Source organism: Branchiostoma floridae, chromosome 4 (assembly GCF_000003815.2).
Source record: "Branchiostoma floridae strain S238N-H82 chromosome 4, Bfl_VNyyK, whole genome shotgun sequence".
NCBI classification, from domain to species: Eukaryota; Metazoa; Chordata; class Leptocardii; order Amphioxiformes; family Branchiostomatidae; genus Branchiostoma; species Branchiostoma floridae.
In genome coordinates, this window is record NC_049982.1 from 17,511,459 (window position 1) to 17,531,539 (window position 20,081).

At 41.0% G+C, this 20,081-nt stretch overlaps 2 protein-coding genes and 1 long non-coding RNA gene across 6 annotated transcripts; 1 reads left to right on the forward strand and 2 right to left on the reverse strand.

The window, feature by feature from the left end:
• Positions 1-2,110: 2,110 nt before the first annotated feature.
• Positions 2,111-10,301, reverse strand: LOC118414321 (copper homeostasis protein cutC homolog). Of its 4 annotated transcripts, none has more exons than XM_035818295.1 (11): positions 10,224-10,301; positions 9,582-9,857; positions 8,456-8,625; positions 7,885-7,956; positions 7,496-7,555; positions 6,848-7,016; positions 5,580-5,620; positions 5,419-5,454; positions 4,655-4,788; positions 2,791-2,818; positions 2,111-2,590 (listed from the first exon to the last, which is right to left on the reverse strand). In XM_035818295.1, exons 2-11 carry the CDS (start codon positions 9,833-9,835, stop codon positions 2,358-2,360), a joined length of 1,197 nt encoding a protein of 398 aa, XP_035674188.1. In that variant the 5' UTR covers positions 9,836-9,857; positions 10,224-10,301; the 3' UTR covers positions 2,111-2,357. The 4 variants fall into 4 exon arrangements, with proteins under 4 accessions (XP_035674188.1, XP_035674191.1, XP_035674189.1 ...); XM_035818298.1 differs by having other exon boundaries at positions 9,582-9,853; positions 10,224-10,241; XM_035818296.1 differs by lacking the exon at positions 10,224-10,301 and adding an exon at positions 10,111-10,207.
• A 206-nt stretch (positions 10,302-10,507) lies between these two features.
• LOC118414312 (cytochrome c oxidase assembly protein COX15 homolog) lies at positions 10,508-16,764 on the forward strand. Its single transcript, XM_035818281.1, has 10 exons — positions 10,508-10,714; positions 11,780-11,905; positions 12,074-12,237; positions 12,647-12,769; positions 12,934-13,120; positions 13,477-13,638; positions 14,141-14,222; positions 14,691-14,845; positions 15,335-15,448; positions 15,814-16,764. Exons 1-10 carry the CDS (start codon positions 10,613-10,615, stop codon positions 15,943-15,945), a joined length of 1,347 nt encoding a protein of 448 aa, XP_035674174.1. The 5' UTR covers positions 10,508-10,612; the 3' UTR covers positions 15,946-16,764.
• Positions 16,213-18,529, reverse strand: LOC118414371. Its single transcript, XR_004830952.1, has 4 exons — positions 18,355-18,529; positions 17,774-17,836; positions 17,040-17,143; positions 16,213-16,737 (listed from the first exon to the last, which is right to left on the reverse strand). It is a non-coding gene; the product is annotated as an uncharacterized LOC118414371 (long non-coding RNA).
• Between the last annotated feature and the right edge of the window lie 1,552 nt (positions 18,530-20,081).

Sequence of the window (20,081 nt, forward strand, 5' to 3'; positions counted from 1 at the left end):
ATTATATATCTGTTGGTCAGGTATAATTGGAGTTTGCTTATTACTCTTTGTGGTGTTTCTAGAGCTGTTACAGTATAGTACTGAGTTTTAAGTTCCGGTACAAGTTCCTTTACCCTGTTGGCAATCATGGTTGAACTTGAACTTAAACAGAAGAAGATGCAATTTTCTAATGTGGAGGAGAACTGTATAGAGTGTGGGCATAAGAGAAAGGTATGTGTATGATTTGTCCTGTGTTTCTTTTTGTTTCTTTGGTAATGCCATTTCCATACTGTATACAGGTAATTTGTTGTTTTGGGCTAGTCATATTCGCTTGGTTTTTGGGCCTGCTTAATCTATGGTACAGGCAGGGTTAAGCGGTGGAGGCTTAGCTTTGTTCTGTTTTAAATTCAGTATCGTTTGTTGCATTTTGTCGCGGCAAATATATGATGAAATTCCCCTTCTAAGCAACTGCTCATTGGTTTGTGGGGATGTTTGCTGGGTGTTTGCTTTGACTACAACAGCTTCTGAACTTTTCAAAGCTTCCATTGCCAGCAGCTTGCCATCTATAAATGGGATTGACAAGGACATTTTTCATAGTAAATTATGCTGTTAAATTTGGCTTAGATACTACAGGAGATTTAGGTTTGGGTTGGATGGATTGAATGAAAATATCATACCACCCTGGGGACTAACTGTTGCTGCTGCATGGGGGCTACCACTATTCATGTTGTCTAATGTCTATGGAACTACAGATTAAAGTATCATTGGTCAAATTATGCGAGTAACATTCCGATGTCAAGTGAATAACACCCCAGAAATAAATCTTTAATGAATATCATTGGAAGAACACAAACCAAGGAGACTTAGCAGCTGCATTAGGTCAGTACATTGAAATAGGAAGATATTAGTATATCATGTGACAGAGTAACTACATGTGCATGGACCATCTGAGACAAAAAAGGTAGCGTCTCAACAACTTCAAAGTACTGTGGTTGGTTACATACTTAAGAAATCCAAAATAAGTAATGTTCATCCCTGTCCAAACTTACAAATTCAGAAAATGGAATTTCAGAGTCAGACTTTTGCATGGTGCACAACCAACACAGTAAAAAGCTCATTTTTCCAACCACGTACCACAGACAAAAAGGCAAAAATACACAATAGGTCTACAGAAACCCAATACATTTCATGCAGGCCTGAGGTCTACGAACTCTTGTTATAGACTGTGTTCATATGAACTCGTTGAAATCATGTGTTAACTCGTGTGTTAAGAATCATACAAAATCAGCGATCCCACCTTTGGTCTCATATTGATGATCCAGGAAGTATTTGTCTATACACCACCGTGCATTTGATGAGAACCTAGGTCATCCTCACTTTCATGTTCAATGCCAATTCTAAGAATGGCGCCACAATTCAATCTTGGAACGAATAAAAGTTTCCTCACAAACATTCCGACAAGCGCTGCACGCGAAAAACAGGAAACTTGCGATGAACTCCGAGTATCGCTATTTGAAACTGACAAAATGATGGGCGAACGCAGAAACAGATATGTCGAAGTTAACAGACGAAAAAAATCTTGGCCTATTTTTACTAGCAGGTCGGCCGAAGTTTTCTTTCGGTTTTCTTTCCTGAAAATATCCGGAGGTTCGAAGAGATTTCCTAAGGTTTGCCTGTGTGGATATCACCTTCTAACGTCCTGTGGTCCGTCATCACAACAAGACCAGCGGCGTATCTCATCACGGGTCTAATAGGTTAAGAGGGCCAGGACAGGGAACAAGGGGGGTTAACTCTCAGCCTGTGGGATTGGCAGGGGAAATGCCTGGACTAAATGTTGGGTCAGTGTTATACACGGAACATGTGAATGAAGAACTCCAGGCGTGGAGGATTCTGCAAGGGAAACATGAGCTTACACTGGGAGGACTGGGGTTGGTCACTCAACCAGCATTGTTCACGGGAGACATCGGTTAGTTTGGGCTTACACGTGCTGACTGCAGCTGCTGATTCCCTGCTCTTTAATTATGTGTAAGAAGCTTTAGGGGTTGAACTGTTGGTTTTTAGGCTTGGAGGGCAGCCCTTCTGGGAACTGACTATGAGTGTACGATCAAATAAACAATCAAAGATTATCAGTAGCCTGTGGTTCTATTCCAGGATAGTCTTTATCAGTCATATTTTCACTAGTGTTTGTTTTACAGTTAATGGTGATAAACTGTGTGACTCATGAGTGTATGAATATATATCCATGTTCCTGCTGAGGATGGGTCTACAGTACAATGAAGACAATAGTCGAATGAGTAGAATGAGAAATAAACATTATAGTGATTAAAAAGTAAATTCCATAAAAGATACATCAAATGTTCCATTTCAAACTTTTTGTTCTAATAGACACTCCATTGCACAGTAGATTCAGCTATCTGGTTCAATGTTCGGACTCTGTCTGTGCTGGCCACTTTGTAGCCAAACTCGGGTGGTCTGAGCGCCCCTCCCATGCACACAGCCGTGTTCCTGTACGCCATGCCCGACTGTTTGAAGCTGCTGGCCGAACAGTGGAACTCCCTGGCTCCTGTCCCCTCCAGCACTCTGGGCAGGTTCCTCTCATTGATGCCACCACCTCCACCAACACAAGCACATGTTACATGTATGTCTACACCTCACAGTGTCCTGGAAACATGGCATCTAGGTACTCAGCTTAGACATTGTTACCTCTGACTCCCATGGTTATAATGAAATAGGATGATACACAGAACTAGAAACTATGTGCAGACCTACTTTAGCCTGCTTCACATAAATGTTAAATAAATTCTTGTTTACCTGGTACTATGGTGATTCTTCCTCTGGCCTGGAAGCAAAAGAGAAACACTGTATTAAAGTCAAGATTACTAGCTGCGTATATGTGCTGACTAGACAAACATCCACTCCATGTCATTTGCTTGCATTGGTTTGCTAGCATCATCTCGAGAGACAATTACATTAGTTACCAGGCTTGAGAGTACACCTTTTTGTCTGTGAATAAAAGCATCTAGCTACATGGGACTTGGGCCAAAAATAACATTAAAGCACGAAATCTACGGTTCACTTTATACATTGTGCATGACTCTTGAAAAATGTCTGTTTAAAGGTCAGGCAGCATTACTTTAATTCCAGGCATTTCAATGTCGTCACAAAGCAAACTTCACACAATCACATTTCATCCAAATCTATTATAATGCTCATTAGCACTTGCGAAATAGGCAAAAACTTATCCTTGTAACTAAAGAGGTAGTTGTTATTGCAGAAAGTCAAGGGACTTCTGAGTTGCCAAGTTATCCCAGGGAAGAATGTCCCACTGACAGACACACCGACCTCAGGAGATAAACCAACATCCTGGCCATCCAAGCCATCTGTCCAATTAAAATGCTGATGACATATTTTGTTTATGGTAAAGGTTAGATAACCCCCCAAACTTGCAAGACAAACAGAAATAGAAAAACAAGTTGAAAGCCTTGAGTTGGAGGAGCAGCAAACAGAGAAGTTGAGGAGCAGGAAGGTCAGAGGTGCTGACAACCCGCTGTCAGTCCCTCCCACAGGGGCAGCCTCATTTCTAGTGTTTCAGTTTACGGTTCATCGAGGAATATTTTCAAAAATAACAGAAATAGGTCCCAATGTTTCATGAGGGCAGGGTGAAGAAATGCAATCTATTTGTGAAAAAACAGTGTGACAAGGCTGCAAAGTAAACATGACAATCAAAATCACTTTTCCTGAGTCATAGAAGGACAAGTTTTCCTGACACACAGTTATAATGTCTAGTTCATGTCTATAATCAACTGAAAACATCATAAATAGACAGAACAATTTGCTAGCACAGTTATCAAAAGGTTGACGTAAGATTAAGTTCAATTAAGCCAACTAAAAGCAGGTACAAAAGTTCCTTTGTTTAGCTTCCACATATCCTGTTCTGTACCAGTGTTCCTGGCTGTTTTATCAGAACCTAATCACTCTGCCCAGAGGCACATCAAGGAGAATTATCAGCAATCACAACTTAAATGTGATATCCACCAGGTGCCTTCTTTAATTATGATTGGCATCTAAACTAAAAGCCAGCAAGGAATTTCTCTGGAAAGTCAATGTCAGTATGTGCAACAAGTAGACATAATCTAGTAAATATATACCATTTGCAGTAAAACACAACAGTCTTATGGAATTCCCAAACTACATAAACATAATTCACACTCCCTAAAAATCATACAACATAATGTTTTTATGTACTGTTAGAATATCACTTACAACAAGGACTTAAAGTCTAGACATCACTGGTACCTGTCATCTATATGATCTATGACACTCAGGTCAAAGGTCTGGATAAGGAGTTAGACTTGAGGGTTTTGTTACAATCAGTCATTAATTACAGGGGACTGAAGTCTCCTTATGATACATGCCATACCGCAGGTCTGGTTGGACAGTTTGTGTTTTGTGTAAATACAAGAATCTGTGCTACTACACTGATGGGTAACAATGATCCTACTGCCTCCAGACACATTGCTTGTACATGTACTTGACTTTGTTGAAGTCTTTGTTGTTTGACTTTGACTTCTATTTTCAAGCACCAATATGATTTCACTTATGTATCCTCTCACACATGACCTATAATGAACTAAACATTTTGACCTGCCCCAAGAGTTTCTTCACCAGACCTTACCTGTTCTGTGAGTTTTTTAAGGGTGGGAAGACCCTCCAAAACGGTGGAGTCACAACCACTGGTGAGCAGTCTCTCACAGCCCAGGGAGATGACATCCTCCAGGGCCTGGGAGGGGTCCTCCACCATGTCAAACGCTGCAAGGGCACAATGGGCAGGAGTAAGGGATGGACAAGGATGGGTTGGGAGGGGATTTTTATAAAAATGCTGCTGAATATTGTTTTAGAAAACATCAAAACCAATTATCATACACATTTCGAACTCACATTTTTTACCGTTGAGTACAAAGTTGAAAAAAGTATAGTATTGCCTTCACTCCTGTTCACTTTTGTGAACCTGTATCACCTATTTTCTCCACATTCTAATACCACTCCCCTGTCCCTAAGTAGCTTTGCCCACCTAAGGGACGCTAAACTACAATCTATGCCAAAGTGGCTACCTGCTAACCTACTAAACAATTACACAAGTCATGCCAACGTCTATGAGATAATATCCTTAATCACTTATCAAGGAACTCTGGTACTGAAAACAAGCAAACAGTTATTGTGCTTACAATACTTCATTAAAGTCACCCTTGGGAGAACACCCCTGTAAACTGGAAGGGTTGGTTACCCCTTCTTCAGGTGTCAAGCTCATGAATATGCTGGTCAGCAGTCTCCTGGTTCTTGTCCATCAGCAGGTTTTCAAAACACTATGTTTGGTCAAACTTTTCCACAAAGTATGTCATCTACAGATATCAATCACAACGATGATAAACTTTGACTAACCTCTATGGAAAGTCACTGGCAACGGCCTTGCTAAAACTGAGAGGAAAGGCAAAAGAATGTAAAAAAATATATCTGTACCAATTCTTTATAGATAAACATTGAATTCAGAGATAGACATTTAAAGCATCAATGTGATACGGTTTGAAGTAAATGAGAATTACCGATCAACTCCATACAGAGATCCTTGTCTATTCTGCCATCCCTATAAGTGTAAATGAACAAAAAGCATAGCACAGCTCAGACTTATAAATATAATCTTAAAACTTTCAATCATTAATGCCAATTACATAGTACAGTACTATCATGTTTACCATGTCTAACATTATGTGTAAGGCCATGTTGATTTGATTATATGGATGACATCCTCTGGGAACTCCAAAATTGATGCGAGCGAGCGAATAAAAAAAAAAGTTTGGCCAAAAAAAAAAGTTGGCTTCAGTATGAAATCAATGTGGCCAGGAAGGTTGAACATAGGACTACAAACACCAAGTATGGTATACCAACAGTTAGATGTTGCGACCAGTACATCATACGGGTGCGAAACATTTTTTTTCTTCTTGGACCAATCTGAAATAAACAGACCTGAAAAAAAATCAGACGAACGGGGTTCGCCAATTGCAAAATGGACACACTATGTCGGCGGGTGTTTGGGGTCTTACCGGCCCAAGAAGACAACAAGAGCGAAGTGAGTAGAGGTTATAGTCACGTGTACCAAGTTTCTACAGGCAAAGGTACAGAGACAGTTAGCCTTTATTACATGAAGATGGGATTTTAAAATGCCAGGGGTGGTCCAATGATCCACCAAAGAGATTCCTTTGTAGCAAAATTGACCAATTACCATTGTTTTGAGTATTATCAGTTCTCAAGTTTCCAAAGACAATCAGGTCCAGGTTCACGTCCACCTGGAAATGATCCTCTGGACCTGAACGGGACCTATCCTGAATTTACTGGTACATGTACAAACCCCTACCAAAAATACTTTTTTTTTCTTTCTGTCCTTTCACATCTTATTCTTTGACTTTTGAGATTTATTTTGGCATTCTATGGCATCAGTTATCGATTTTCTGATACTTTTTTTTCAATCTATGGAATATTTGTGCTCATTTCACAGCTGCTTTGCACAATTTACTATGTGGTCCAAAACTTTTTTTTTTTTTGGAAATGGCCGAAAATTGGTGCGAGCGCGGATGTCATCCATATAATCAAATCAACGTGGCCTAATAACATGAAAAAAATGTTACAACAAATGTCAAACAGTTGGTAGATACTTTCTCAAGGCTTTTTCCTTTTTGTACTGTGGTTTCATTTTTTTTTCCATAAAAATGGACAAGAATCAAGGAAATGACTAGGTATGGATGGAGCAGCATTTCTTTAGGTACTGTATACATGTACTGCTTTAATTTAGCTCCAAATAATTTTGGGTACCCACTCTGTAAGTGCACCAAGCACTATCCCATCAGCACCCTCTTCCTTGGCCAGACACAGGTCGGCCATCATGACCTGTCGTTCTGTGATGCTGTACAGGAAGTCCCCACCCCGGGGGCGAATCATCACGTACACGGGGATCCTCACTTTCTGCTTCACCACCCTCAGCAGCCCTGTATCAGCAAACAGGTCTGTCTGGTGGGTCTTTTCAAGATGTGTGAATAAGCTAACATATGATGGGCAACGGATATGGTAAAATAAAAAAGCAGACTTGGTATTATCATATCAATAAGTAATATGTGAAGTAATCTTTGTTTTCATACTACATGGAGAAGTCTTCATCTTCATGTTATGCAAGGGGATAGAGATGTCAGAAAAAATAAATCATATTCAATTGAATTACACATTAGCATACATCTAGCATAAGTTGGAAGATCTAGATCTTGCACATTAAACTGACTTACAAAATACTTTCATGATACTTGATAAGATGCTTAATAGTGCCAGTCTGTAGCATAAAAAGTTACAGGTAGGAGTAAAATGAATAGGCGTGCACAGCCCTATTCGTTTCCACAACTCACCTTCACCCTAATTCAGGTAGTTTTCAACCTGCAGTTCATACCCTAACTGCTAGAGGGAGACAATGACTGACCTAAAGTTGGAGTGGTCCCTCCTTCCATCAGGTTTCCACACAGCTCCAGCCTTGATGCACCTTTACCATGGAAGTAAGAGTCATTACAAAAGATCTGGACTCAGATACAGGAATTTCTACAAGGATTCATTACCATTGCAAAATAGCAGTACCCAATTTCCGTAAAGGCGTAGGCAAACAGCACAGATTTTAGCGTAATACAAATGGATTTTTTTCTGAATTTACTTTAAAAGTTATCTGTACCCAATATGCAGACCCTCATAAAGGGCAGGGTAAACAGAATAATATTGCTAGTCCTATCTACTGGTATCACATGTCAAACAAATGGGGTTCCAAGAATCAAAACGACAAATTCTCAACATCTTATCAACATCTAACGTCCCGCTCACCTCCATCCTCCGCATTTACAGCTGACTCCACAGAGTCCACACACACCTCCATGGTGTACCTCGTCCTGCTTGCTGGGGACAGGGCACAGTTTTCAGTCATGTTGCTGTCATAAAGGATAAACTTTTGCAGATACTGCCTAAGCCTAAGTTTGGCCATTATAACAATATTCAAATTATTCAATGTTTACCAAGAACATAGTGACCTCACTATTTGAGTTTTGATAGCACGAGGAGGTTTAAATTTATTTCATAGGAGTCATTTATCATCTGTCGGATATGCAACAGTCATGTTTTTGCATTCGGATACAAAAGTAGGGCAAGGCTATTGACATACTGGGTGTGTCAATAGCCAAATGTTTCCAGCTGTTGACACACTGGGTGTGTCAATAGACAAAATGTGTCCTGGTATTGACTCAGATACAAAATAGACCAAGCTATTGACAAATCGGGAATAGCCAAAATATTTCCAGCTAGTGACACATCCTTAGGGTTGATACTAAGATTCCCACTAGACTTGCGTACTAGTATGTGTTCTTTCAGAATTTCCACACCCTTAACCTGGTGAGCTTACAGGCTTCTTCAAGAAAGTCTCCTCCTAATATTCGCTTTGAGGGGCTCAACTTCAGGACTTCTTCATTCACTTCATGGTTATGGTTGTTGTTGAGGGTTTTGATGACAAGCTTTCTTTTCTTGCGGTCTGAGGAGACGTAGATCTCTGCTGGACATCCCATTTTGAAGCTTCTGCAACATAAAAAATGGACACAGAGTGAGTGAGTGAGTGAGTGAGTGAGTGAGTGAGTGAGTGAGTGAGTGAGTGAGTGAGTGAGTGAGTGAGTGAGAGTGAGAGTGAGTGAGTGAGTGAGTGAGTGAGTGAGTGACCAATGAGAATGGAATGGAAACAAATAGCGAAGAGGACAGTGAGCACCAAGGAGGAGAGAGAATAGATTTCCACAAGGAGTGATAAAGATAGATTCTCTACACTGTTTGAACTCAGAGCTGAACTCCACAAGCTGTGGTCACTAGCAAGAAGATACAACCCCAAACACCAGAAGGCTCTACAACATTTTGTGCACTTGAGCACAGTACCAGAGAAGTAACACTAGTATCAGTCCCATGCAAGCTATGCCCTTCTAGTACCTGTAATAGAACAGTAGAAGATATGGTGGGACACTTACTCAAGGACTGTGTGGCTTTTGACACCATAATTACAAGGGCAGTGCTCGCAGAGAGTATTGCAGCCTATTTAGAAACTGCAGTGGCGATGAGTGCATTAACAGCCAGAGGAGTTTGTAAAGGTGGTTTTGGGAGCAGAGCCTGATGGAGCTGTGGGAGCAGAGGCTAGTCAAACCGCTACCTCTTGTACGGTCTGCCTAAATACCACAAACGACCACAAACGACCACAAACAACCACAAACGACCACAAACGACTCTAATATGCAGTGTATATGGGGCAACGACCTTGTGTGGCGCTCTGGGGACAATGTTTGTACATTTATGAATTAAATGACAGTGGAAATCCTGGCTCAGAAGGGAAGGACAAGTTGAGTTCAAAGACAAGCAGGGGTCTTGTAAAAACAACAACTGCAGATCCAGAGGCAAAGTAAACATTATTTTGGCACTGTCGATTTCCCGTTACTAATGCTTTGAGATTGACCTGAACTATTATACTGGAAGCTATTGAATAGATGTGTACTTACGCATGATTCCCACGAATTCCCGTGCTCCTTGATCGGGGTTTGCCATGATGGATACATCCAAATTTGACTGCCCTGTAGATATGTTCCTCAGGAAACTTGTCAACGTTTTGCGGCAGCTGCCTATTCTCATTTGCAACCGTCTTAGAAGTCACTTTGCTTAGCTCAACATGGTGGGCTTCCTGGAACGCCTCAAGCGCCTCGCTGAACTCTGCCCAAGTGGAGAATTCATCGCCCACATTCAGCATGGCAGCCATGTTTCCACCTTGGACTGACTGGCTAGAGAGAGGAATAATGACAATAATGCAAAATAACTGTGACCAGCTCTGATTGGCTGGTATCCCGGTGTGTAAATACACATTTTTTTTGGGGTCTATTGACACACCCGGTCTGTCAATAGACATCTGCGGGTGTGTCAATAGCCACCCGGTGTGTCAAAAATAGCCACGGCGTAAAAGAGCAAATACCTGACGTCTGGAAGGTTGACTATAACGGTTTAACGTTATAACGCTAAATATCAAGAGATTCTGACCACAAAAGCTCCTTGCTCTGACTGTGAGATCGCTTCAGTCACAAACGCTTCTGTTTGCACAAATTGCACAATTGACCTGTCAATAGATAGTGTCAATAAATTTCTAATCTTACCTTTTCCTGTTCACAGCGTTGTATTTTTTTAGTGACCCCTGTGCACTTCAGGACGCCGTGTGATTGGTCAGAGGAGGGTTTGATTCGCGCACTTTCAACTAGGGGTTAACACAAGTTTTCTATTAATCTTAAAAATTACTTCAGAAAACATTTGATATAGATATTGTTCTATATACTAAGTTTATAGTCCATATTTTATAAAAGACGAATGAAAAAGTTGATTTTGAGCATCGTTTACTCTAATTTATCCATCTTGGCCTCCCCTACATATCAAGTCGTTTAGTCTGCCCTAGGTTGGGGTTAGAGGTCAGGTGTTTGGTAAGAGTTTGGTAACATTGGGAGCTCACATTGGTGGCCGAGTGCTTTTGAGCTAGAAATATCCCACCAACATGCTTTCAAGGTTGGCTACAGGCGGTGGTGTATTTGGCAGGAGCTGCTTTCGTCTTTGTGCATCGCCAGGCGCGGCTACAAGACATCTACAGCAGATCTCAGTAAGAAATAGCCTTTTCAAAATGTTTTGTTGCATAACTTCACACTATATAAACGTGCACCGCTACCATTTTATGAAGATGTTAACGTATCTGCCACAAAATCATATAACGCTAGTTCACCTTTATCCGCGGGATAACCTATATCCGTTGTTAAAAAACGTATTCATGGACAATGTGGGCGGACGGTGGTTTCAATTTGCAGTACATTCACAATATTACAGTTTGATACCACCGTCCATAAATTTGACTTGATACCCTTAAAAGCTCTGTTGTTAAGAACGACGGATATAGGTTACCCTGCGGATAAAGGTGAACTAGTGTTACTAGTAACCTCCTCTTGCGCACCAATTTGGGTTTAAATACTTAATTGGTTGCAACGTTACAACTGGATAACTCAATTATTCAAATTAATAACGTTACATAAATATGAATCAAGACTAGACGTATATAAGTATGGAGGCACACCCAGTTATATAACTACTCTACTCTGCTTCATTTAATGTTATCAGCACATTACTTTGGATACGTTACAAACATCACTACCTTGGCTAAAGCTGTAAAGCATAGCTGTACTCAGATCAGGGGAATTATCCCCTTGCTCAGATATTTGGTTGAAAAACAATTTCTGGACAGTGAGGTTCTGAGGAGGGATGTCCCTGCCCCTGGTAGCAGCATCAAAGTTGAGCTCCTGGTTTCAATTAGATGGCAACTGAGAGACAAACACTGGGGGACCTTAACTTGAGACCCCGGATCAATCCTTGGAAGGACATCTTGCTCGGTGCTACACATCTTTTGAAGGGATATAGTATGTGGGTTCAATGCTTGAGGAGTTGTCTCAAGCACATGTCTCAAGCCCTCCCTGTAAATATCAAATCCCTCATGTGCCGCAAGGCACTAAAAGGGTCAGAATGAATAAATGAACGAACAAGCAAACAGACTTCTGAGGAGTATTTAAACTATGATGCCAGATTTTTTGTGTGTGTGACTTGGAGGAAGAAACAGATCATCATTTAGCTCTCTCATCTCCTGATGTTTTGGTGATTCATTGATATTCTTGACCAACAGAAGTTGTCGGTTGGTGGCAGAGGTGTGGGTGTGACCCTTCACACAGGAGCTGCACTCTTCTCTGCACCAGTAAGATGTAGAGGCTGGAACACGGCAACACTGTTAAAACTAGCAGCACCCAAACAGGTCAGTGTTGACTGTTTTACTTTCAGATCCGAGGGCATTATCATTTGATATGATACAGGTCATCATACTGAACATTTTAAACTAAAGATTGATACGTTATTGTTTTTTACTTAATGAAAGAATCATAATTTTCTGTATCTTGTAAGTTGAAACTATTCTCCTCAACAGAATGCTTGCAGGCTTGCACAGCTCAGACAGACCACAACAGCAGCTGGTGTAGCTGCTCCTGTAACACAACAGATTCCAGCTCGGGCTCAGAAGATTGTTGGGTCATGGCTGCTGGTCTCAGCAGGGATGGTGTTTGGAGCTGTGGCCATTGGAGGGCTCACGAGGTAACTGTGCTTTTATTTACTTTTACTTTTAGATTCTGTTCAAACTCAGCTTACCTTTGTGTTTGAATATTGTGTTTTTTTAACCTCCTTGGTGTGAATCAGTATGTTTTTGGTCTGTGTGTGTACACTTGTGTGCGTGTTGTAATTACTGCATGTTCTCCTAGAGGGCGCTTCTTGACTGAGAAGGTGGAGTCTGTGTTATCTGATTGCCTTGATGAATTTTAAGGTTTGAAAGCAAAAAGTGAGGATGTATATAAATATACTATTACTTTTGTCTGCTATAACAGTAGTTGGTCAGAATTATTGTATAGAACATTAAAAAAGACTGCATATGATATCAATGGCACACTTTTAATTATGTTTGGTATCCATAGCACTATTCATCCAAGGGCCTGCTTTATCGTAACAGGTTGACCGAGTCAGGTCTGTCTATGGTAGACTGGCACCTAATCAAGGGGATGAAGCCACCTCAAACTCAGCAGGAATGGGAGGACTATTTCAAGATGTACAAGGAGACACCACAGTGGAAGTAGTAAGTGCTGAGTATATTCAGAACCTTATAAAAACTTTTTGACTCATTGTAAGACTAGGAATATCTATACATATACAGTTCTTACAAAATGGCAGCAGGCTTTTCATACTGCTATTTAAAGCCATATCACCACAAAATTGACTGTAATGATGTATCCTATCCAGTCAGAATCGTGAGATGACCATTCAGGAGTTCAAGTTCATATTCTACATGGAGTGGTTCCATCGCATGTGGGGCAGGACCATCGGTCTGGTGTTCTTCCTCCCAGCAGCTTATTTCTGGAGGAAGGGCTGGGTCAGTAAAGCCATGAAGCCCAGGCTGGCAGCATTCGGCTCGCTTCTTGTGTTTCAGGTAAGTCTCATACTAGATTTGTGTGTATTTTATATGTGGATATTCTGATTAGTGTTGGGTTTTGGATACTACTGCCAGAGAGCTTATCATACATTACAGGTATTGTACAGATTTACATGAAAAAGATGCTTCTGGAAGCGTCCGCTTGCGGAAGTGCTGTTGTCATCAAACGAGTGCTCTAGAACCTATTCCTTGATTCGTTCATTAACTGGCAATTGAATTCGCAAGTCTCCAGATGAGTAGCAGAAGCGAACATGGGAGCGAACTACTATCCGGATGGTGCCCAGGCTAGGACTGCAGTATTTTGGCCATAGATTGTATGTTAAACTATTTTTGGGTTCATATTTCCTGGGCAGGGTCTGCTTGGTTGGTTCATGGTGAAGAGTGGACTGGAGGAGCCAGGAGATGACATCCCCAGAGTTAGTCAGTACAGGCTGGCGTCACACCTCGGCTCAGCCTTCCTGCTGTATGTGGGCCTGCTGTGGACTGGACTGCTGCATGTGCTGCCTAGGCAGAAGGTTAGGGAACTAACTTATGTGGACAGTAGAATGGAGAAGAGTAGACTTGAGCACAGTAGATTGGTGTAGAGTAGAGAGAAATGGAGAAGAGTGGAGTGGAGTAGAGTAGAGTAAATCTAGAATAGAGAAGATCTATAGTATAGATCTAGAGTAAATCTAGAGTGGACTAGAGCAGAGAAGATGTAGAGTAACCTAGAGCAGAGTAGAGTAGATCTAGAGTAGAGCAGAGCTGAATAGAGTAGACTATATTTTATTACTGGTACACATTATGATCAGACAATATCTGATAGTTGTTTTCTTGATGAGAATGGTGGTACTGTATGATCATTAAGGATATACTTGTCCCCTTCGTGTTAAGAAAGTTTCTATAAGAATTGATTCCCAGGACACTTGTTTGATACACCAGTATTCAATATTTATCATTCAATGTTAAGACTGTTCTTAACTTGCCCATGATGACCAAAATCTCACCAACTTGTAATTTCTGTGTACTTTGTTGTAGTTTGAGATGACGAGTCAGATGAGGCAGCTCAGCAAGTATGCACATGGAACCATGGCTCTGGTCTTCTTCACTGCACTGTCAGGTACCTTAGGAGGCAGACATGTACTAAAGCTGGTTCTTTATTCTAACAAATAAATGCTATGCTATGCTATAGTGGATATCAAGTTGATTGGACTTGTGGGATGATGGGTGACTCTACAACCAGTATATGCAAACTATGTACAATATCGTGTACCATAGTTAGCTGACAGACATCCTTCCTGTGTCTTCATTTAAAACTATTACACATACTATACACATCATGCAAAGACTTTCATTGTAGATCTAGAGTAGAGTGATAGCATTTAGTTCAGTTTATAAATTTACAGTTAGGGTATGAAGCAAAAATATCTCAGGGTGCTCTTACCAAACAAAGTTGACCCCAAATGTAAGGAAACACACACTATTGAATAAGATCCCTGATGGTTCAAATGTCTTTACCTACAATGTGCATGATAGCTTATACTGTTTGTAGTTCTTCATGTACTGAGTATCATTTTCATCTGCAAAGGTGCCTTTGTAGCAGGGCTGGATGCCGGTCTTGTCTACAACTCCTTTCCTAAGTTTGGGGACAGATGGATTCCTGAAGACTTGTTCAACTTTGACCCCAAGTGGAAGAACATGTTTGAGAACCACACCACTGTCCAGTTCAACCACAGAATACTGGTGAGTTCCATATGTACCTGATAATTCCTGGAATGACAGTTTTGTTCTACTATTACATGGTCTGATGCACATGTAGATGCACAAGTTATGTTGATGATAATGATGACAATGTAGTTTCAAATAAGTACTAGTAATAGTATGTTGCAGATTGCCATTCCTTCACTCTGTCTTTGAAAATAAACTTTCTTCCTACTCCATAAATGCAGTTACACAATATTGTATTTTATGACAAAAGCATAGAAATATCTGCTTAACTTGTGCAAGAATTATTCAAGCTACAGTGGTTAAAGACACATGTTCAGCACCTGGTTGCAACACTAAGTTTAAGATACAAGGCATGCATGAGAAATCAGTAACTTTTTGGTTGAAATATTCGTGATGTCTAATCCAATCCAAAGTACATGCAAGATCAGGCAGCTTTACTGACAATTAAGTGAGTGTTTTTGCCTTTGATGTAACTTTTTTTTAATGGATCCTGCTGATCTGTAGGGCACCACCACAGCTGTTGCCATCCTGAGTTTGTGGGTGTGGTCCCGGAGACTGAGGCTCACTCCCCGCGCCAGCCTGGCTCTCAGCTGTATGGCTGGCATGTCTGTTGTTCAGGTCAGTATCATCATCATGCTGTTTCACACCTTGTTTGGATGCTTTAGTTGCTTAAGCATGAAGAATGTTACATGCAATTCCACACTCCCATATTTGTACTAGGGAGTGTAGGTAAGATACATTTGTATGTATATGTCTGTTTTGTGTCTGTGATGCATGTTGCAATTTTCCTACATGATCTACTACAGCATGGAAGTTTGGGCAAATCTGGTTCAGAATCATATTGCACTTACAGACAAAAAAGGATACTCCAATAAGTTTGCATAGTTTGCATTCAGATCACTATGTTCATTATGTAGGAGGCTACTCCACAAGTAGTGATCACATGCTCTAACAGCGCTTTGTTGATTTTCCTCTCTAAACAGATCTCCCTTGGCATCGGCACCCTTCTCCTGTACGTACCCACATGGCTGGCCTCCACTCATCAGCTGGGATCGCTCACACTGCTGTCCTTCGCTGTGTGGCTCGCAACAGAACTCAAGAAACTCCCCAAATAAAAACCTAGGCTTCTCTCACAGCAGGAATGTCCATCACAACTTGCGCGCAAATTCCTTTCAAAACAGATACATTGTACATGTATGGTCTGCTAAACCATGTCATGAACTCATGACCTTCCTGGCCATTTGATGCCATGATAATGCTACGCTGGCATAGTTTGGTATGAGCTTATCAGAATCTCTATTAGTGATACAAGCACAAGTCCATACTGGCCCATTCTAAATGGCAGTCATACTGATTCTCACATACAGTAATGAGACTTAACATTTTGCAATGTGAATCTATTCAACATAATGCGGAAAATCGAGAATGTGTAATCTTCAGTTTTTGCTGTGACTGTGTATATGCTTTTGTGCTTTGTGATGTTAACAAAATCATGAACATTGAGGACATCTTGCAGTGGTTGTGATACTTGCAGTAAGTTAGGTAAAAGACTTATAAAGGTATGTTGTATATATTGCAGTGATATTATCAATGCAAAATTAGGCCATCTTTACTTCAGTGTATTCATGTCTACTGTGAACTCGGCCCAACCTGCTCAGACAGTGATCGACATGTAAGAGAGGCCACCGAGGCAGCCCGCAGCTGGATTAGGAGATGGAGTGATAAGATATAATGATGATGTCTACAGAAATGTTACATTTTAATTGAAAGCTTTTCTGAACAACGAAAACAATGTGTCATATGTCTCCGACTTGCTCAGTATATCAAACTTTAAAGGAATTTAAGAAATATTGTGCATTTTTTGGACTCCCTGTTAGCTTGGTGTGATCTGTCATTGTCAAGTCAGTCTGAAAAAAAAGAAGAAGAAATAATAAGTGAGTTCCCTGCATCTTTCTTACCAGTATTTTACAAGGTTAGCAACATGTGACTATTTAGTTCATCAGAAGCTGGCAGAGGAAAGACTGACATATCTCATACAGTACATGTGTAAGTTCATTATGATGGACTCCCCAGAAAGTACCTGCCATAGATAGGCCACAATTTTATATCATCAACAAATTCATGTATATGATTAGATTTTTTTTTTATTATGCTGCCATCCACTGAATAAATACCACTTAAAGTTATCAGAATGACAACAATGAGGTACCTGCAGGGCCTCAGCACTCGGGATCACTGTTCAGTGAGAATGTTTGTGGTGATCATGGTCAGTCTTGCACTCCTTCTCACAAGGCTTACAGTCGCCGGAGTCACCTAACAAAAATTCATGTACTACGTTATCAATATTGTGTTATATTATGAAAAACTTTATCAGCCCCATCAAACTTGTAATACAAATGTAGTTGTAGTTGTATGAAGATAGTATACAGTAGACTGCTAATCTCTATACTCAGGCTCAATCGTCACAACTGACTAAACTTTGAGGAATAAAACAGTCATCAAACCGGCTTGACAACTGTTAACCACATTATTTATCGAATACTTGAACTGCTCCATGTGTATTTTCCTCATCCCGTGGGAAAGTTCAGTCATGTACATGATGTTTTAACGAGTCTCACTAAGCACAGTTGTGCCTCTGTCATGACGGTGAATGTGAAGAGAGTCTAAGTGTGGGAACTTTGTTTAAGTTACATTCAAGTACCCCGAAATATGGGGTATACGCCCCAGTGTACGCCGCCCAAAACTCGCCAGGTAGTGTGCTTGTCCAGGTGAACCGCATTGTACAATTAATGATTGATTTTGGACATAAACGTTAAACAACGACGGACAAATCACTTGTCTGTTTAAGTCAGCAAATACATCTGTGACTCATTACGTCACGTATGTACCAAACGGTCCCACGCCTGTTATATCTACATGTATGATCCGTGAGATTTTACTTACAGGCCTTGGAAGAGTCCTTGCACTTGCAGTCAGCACCGCACTTGCAGTCAACACATTTGCACCCTGCAAGACCCACATGACGTCATGTCACCTTGGCAATGACATTAGACTGACAGAAACTTACTTTGACTCGGTCAAAGATGCAACAAATTAACAAAAGCCCACCACTTAAATGATTAATTATGATCATATCCTTCCCTGCCTGTCTCTGATATGATAGTGACAATGATACTCCTCTTTCCAACCTGATCTCCAACAGGGACTGTGTGAGGGTGCCCGTTAACCGTCTATACAGCTTGATAAATCCACGGTAAGGATCTAGTAATTTTGTTGAGAAACTAATCCCTCCTCGAAGTAGATATTCGTTTTTGTGTCATTTCGTGGATCTTAAGTTTTCGGACGGTAGTGCTTTGCAATATAAGGAAATATAAAAAGAACACTTTCAGAGCCTTCTCAAAAAATATCGCACCACCTGAAAGACGTGCGGAAGGACTTAAAAACACGGCAGAGTCATACATTAACCAAATAACATTGCTGCGGGCAAGCTTACGGTACGCGCGGAAGCGGATGTGCTGGCTTACCGTCGGTACACTTGCAGGGATCTGGCATGATTTTTACCTCCGATTTCGCCGATAGGTAGCTTTTCTGGGCTCCTGTGAAGGTTTGTGACGTGGCAGAGATGACTTCAGCTTAAATTATACTTTGCACACGTCTTGCCCATTCAACTGGTGCTAGTGGTCAGTGTTGAAAACATATTTATTCAAAAGATATCTGCGCACGCCCTTGCCTCAAGGTCGTGTGCAAGAACCGATGTCGTGTGCAATTAAGACAATATTTATTCAACAAAATGTCGTACTAGCCTCCATAGCTCGTACCTCGGTCGGCGTTTTGACACCGTTGTTTTGCTTACAATATAGTCTTCTGATGACTACCTTCCACTGATGGATTCCTTAGTCGACAACACTGGCAAATGTTGTACAAACACAGAAGCCATCGGGACAAAGTAGCAAGGTGAAAACAGAATCCTGGAGTCAACAGAAAAGTCAGCCGTACGTGGAGGGCAGTCAGGGCACACTGCGCGTTAATTTTTATTCTAATTGCTTTTTTATACGAAATAACGGGAAAAGAAATAGTGCGTACAAAATGTATTGAGGAATCGGAGGTACAAATTCTCATTTGCATATAACGTTACGTAGCAATGAACTTTCTCTCTCCGACAGAAGTTGTTTGTTCTAAATTCAATGCCCATTTGCTATGTAAGTAAAGTTACTAGGTCAGCGGTACACCACGACAGGGGTCCGTTTGTTCCACCCTGCACCCATGATGCCCAGCCAATCCGGTAAGGACTGGTCCAAGTTCTGTTTTCAGCCTCCCTGAGATAGGCGATGGTGGCTCCCAGCTACCTTGACATTATTCCAATGTACGTGACTGAAGATGGACAGCTCCTCTAACCATTTTATCAGTGCGAGTACTTTCTTTCTAGGCGTTCCTATAACAATGGAAGAAACTAAAGAGTGCGCAAGTGCTATGTATTCACGCGATTTTCCCTTCAAGATCTAAGATTTCATAATCCTTTAGTTACACAAGAAAGTAAAATAATGCACGTCTCCGACCTTGTATGTGACATAAATAGTAAACCTGTGCCAGCTGCGTGCCGCGCTCAGTGACTGCCCAGGGGCGTTATTAACGTGCCGCCCTGTCTATCGATCAGACGTAATGGTGACATTAAAAATGGCCTAGGGACATGCAATTTTCACCTACACATAAAGGCGCGCCTTGGCTAAAGAGAACAGTATCGTTTTCTAATGGTAGTTTCCTAAATGAAAGGTCCTCATCATCGTAATTACTATGCGATTTACGGAAGTTTAAACAATCTCATTCTGCCAGGCAGTCCGCTATAGCTACATGCATGCGGCATCATATTCACTATACCTGTCAGTTTCTGAGCAGCAGCAAGAAGCAGCAAGTCTCTTAGTATCAAAGCTATTTTGGTGAATCTATCCAGTGACGGTACATATTGAGGTTCAGAAACATCTAACCTGAATATGTGGAGAGACAGATACAATCTCAATGTCAGAATTTAAGCTCTATCATGTCAGCTATTCCATGAAATAAATAGGACTTGCGAAACTGCGCTTCTCCTGAACCTCTGCACCTACCAACGTTTGTCATTGTCTCCTGCACGTGAATATCATTTTGTAGAACACAATGATTCAATTGTGAGCATACATTGGGTTATGGCTGAATCGGCATTACCAATGATGAACTACGTCTGTACCACTATTCCATACATCATTAACGGTACAAA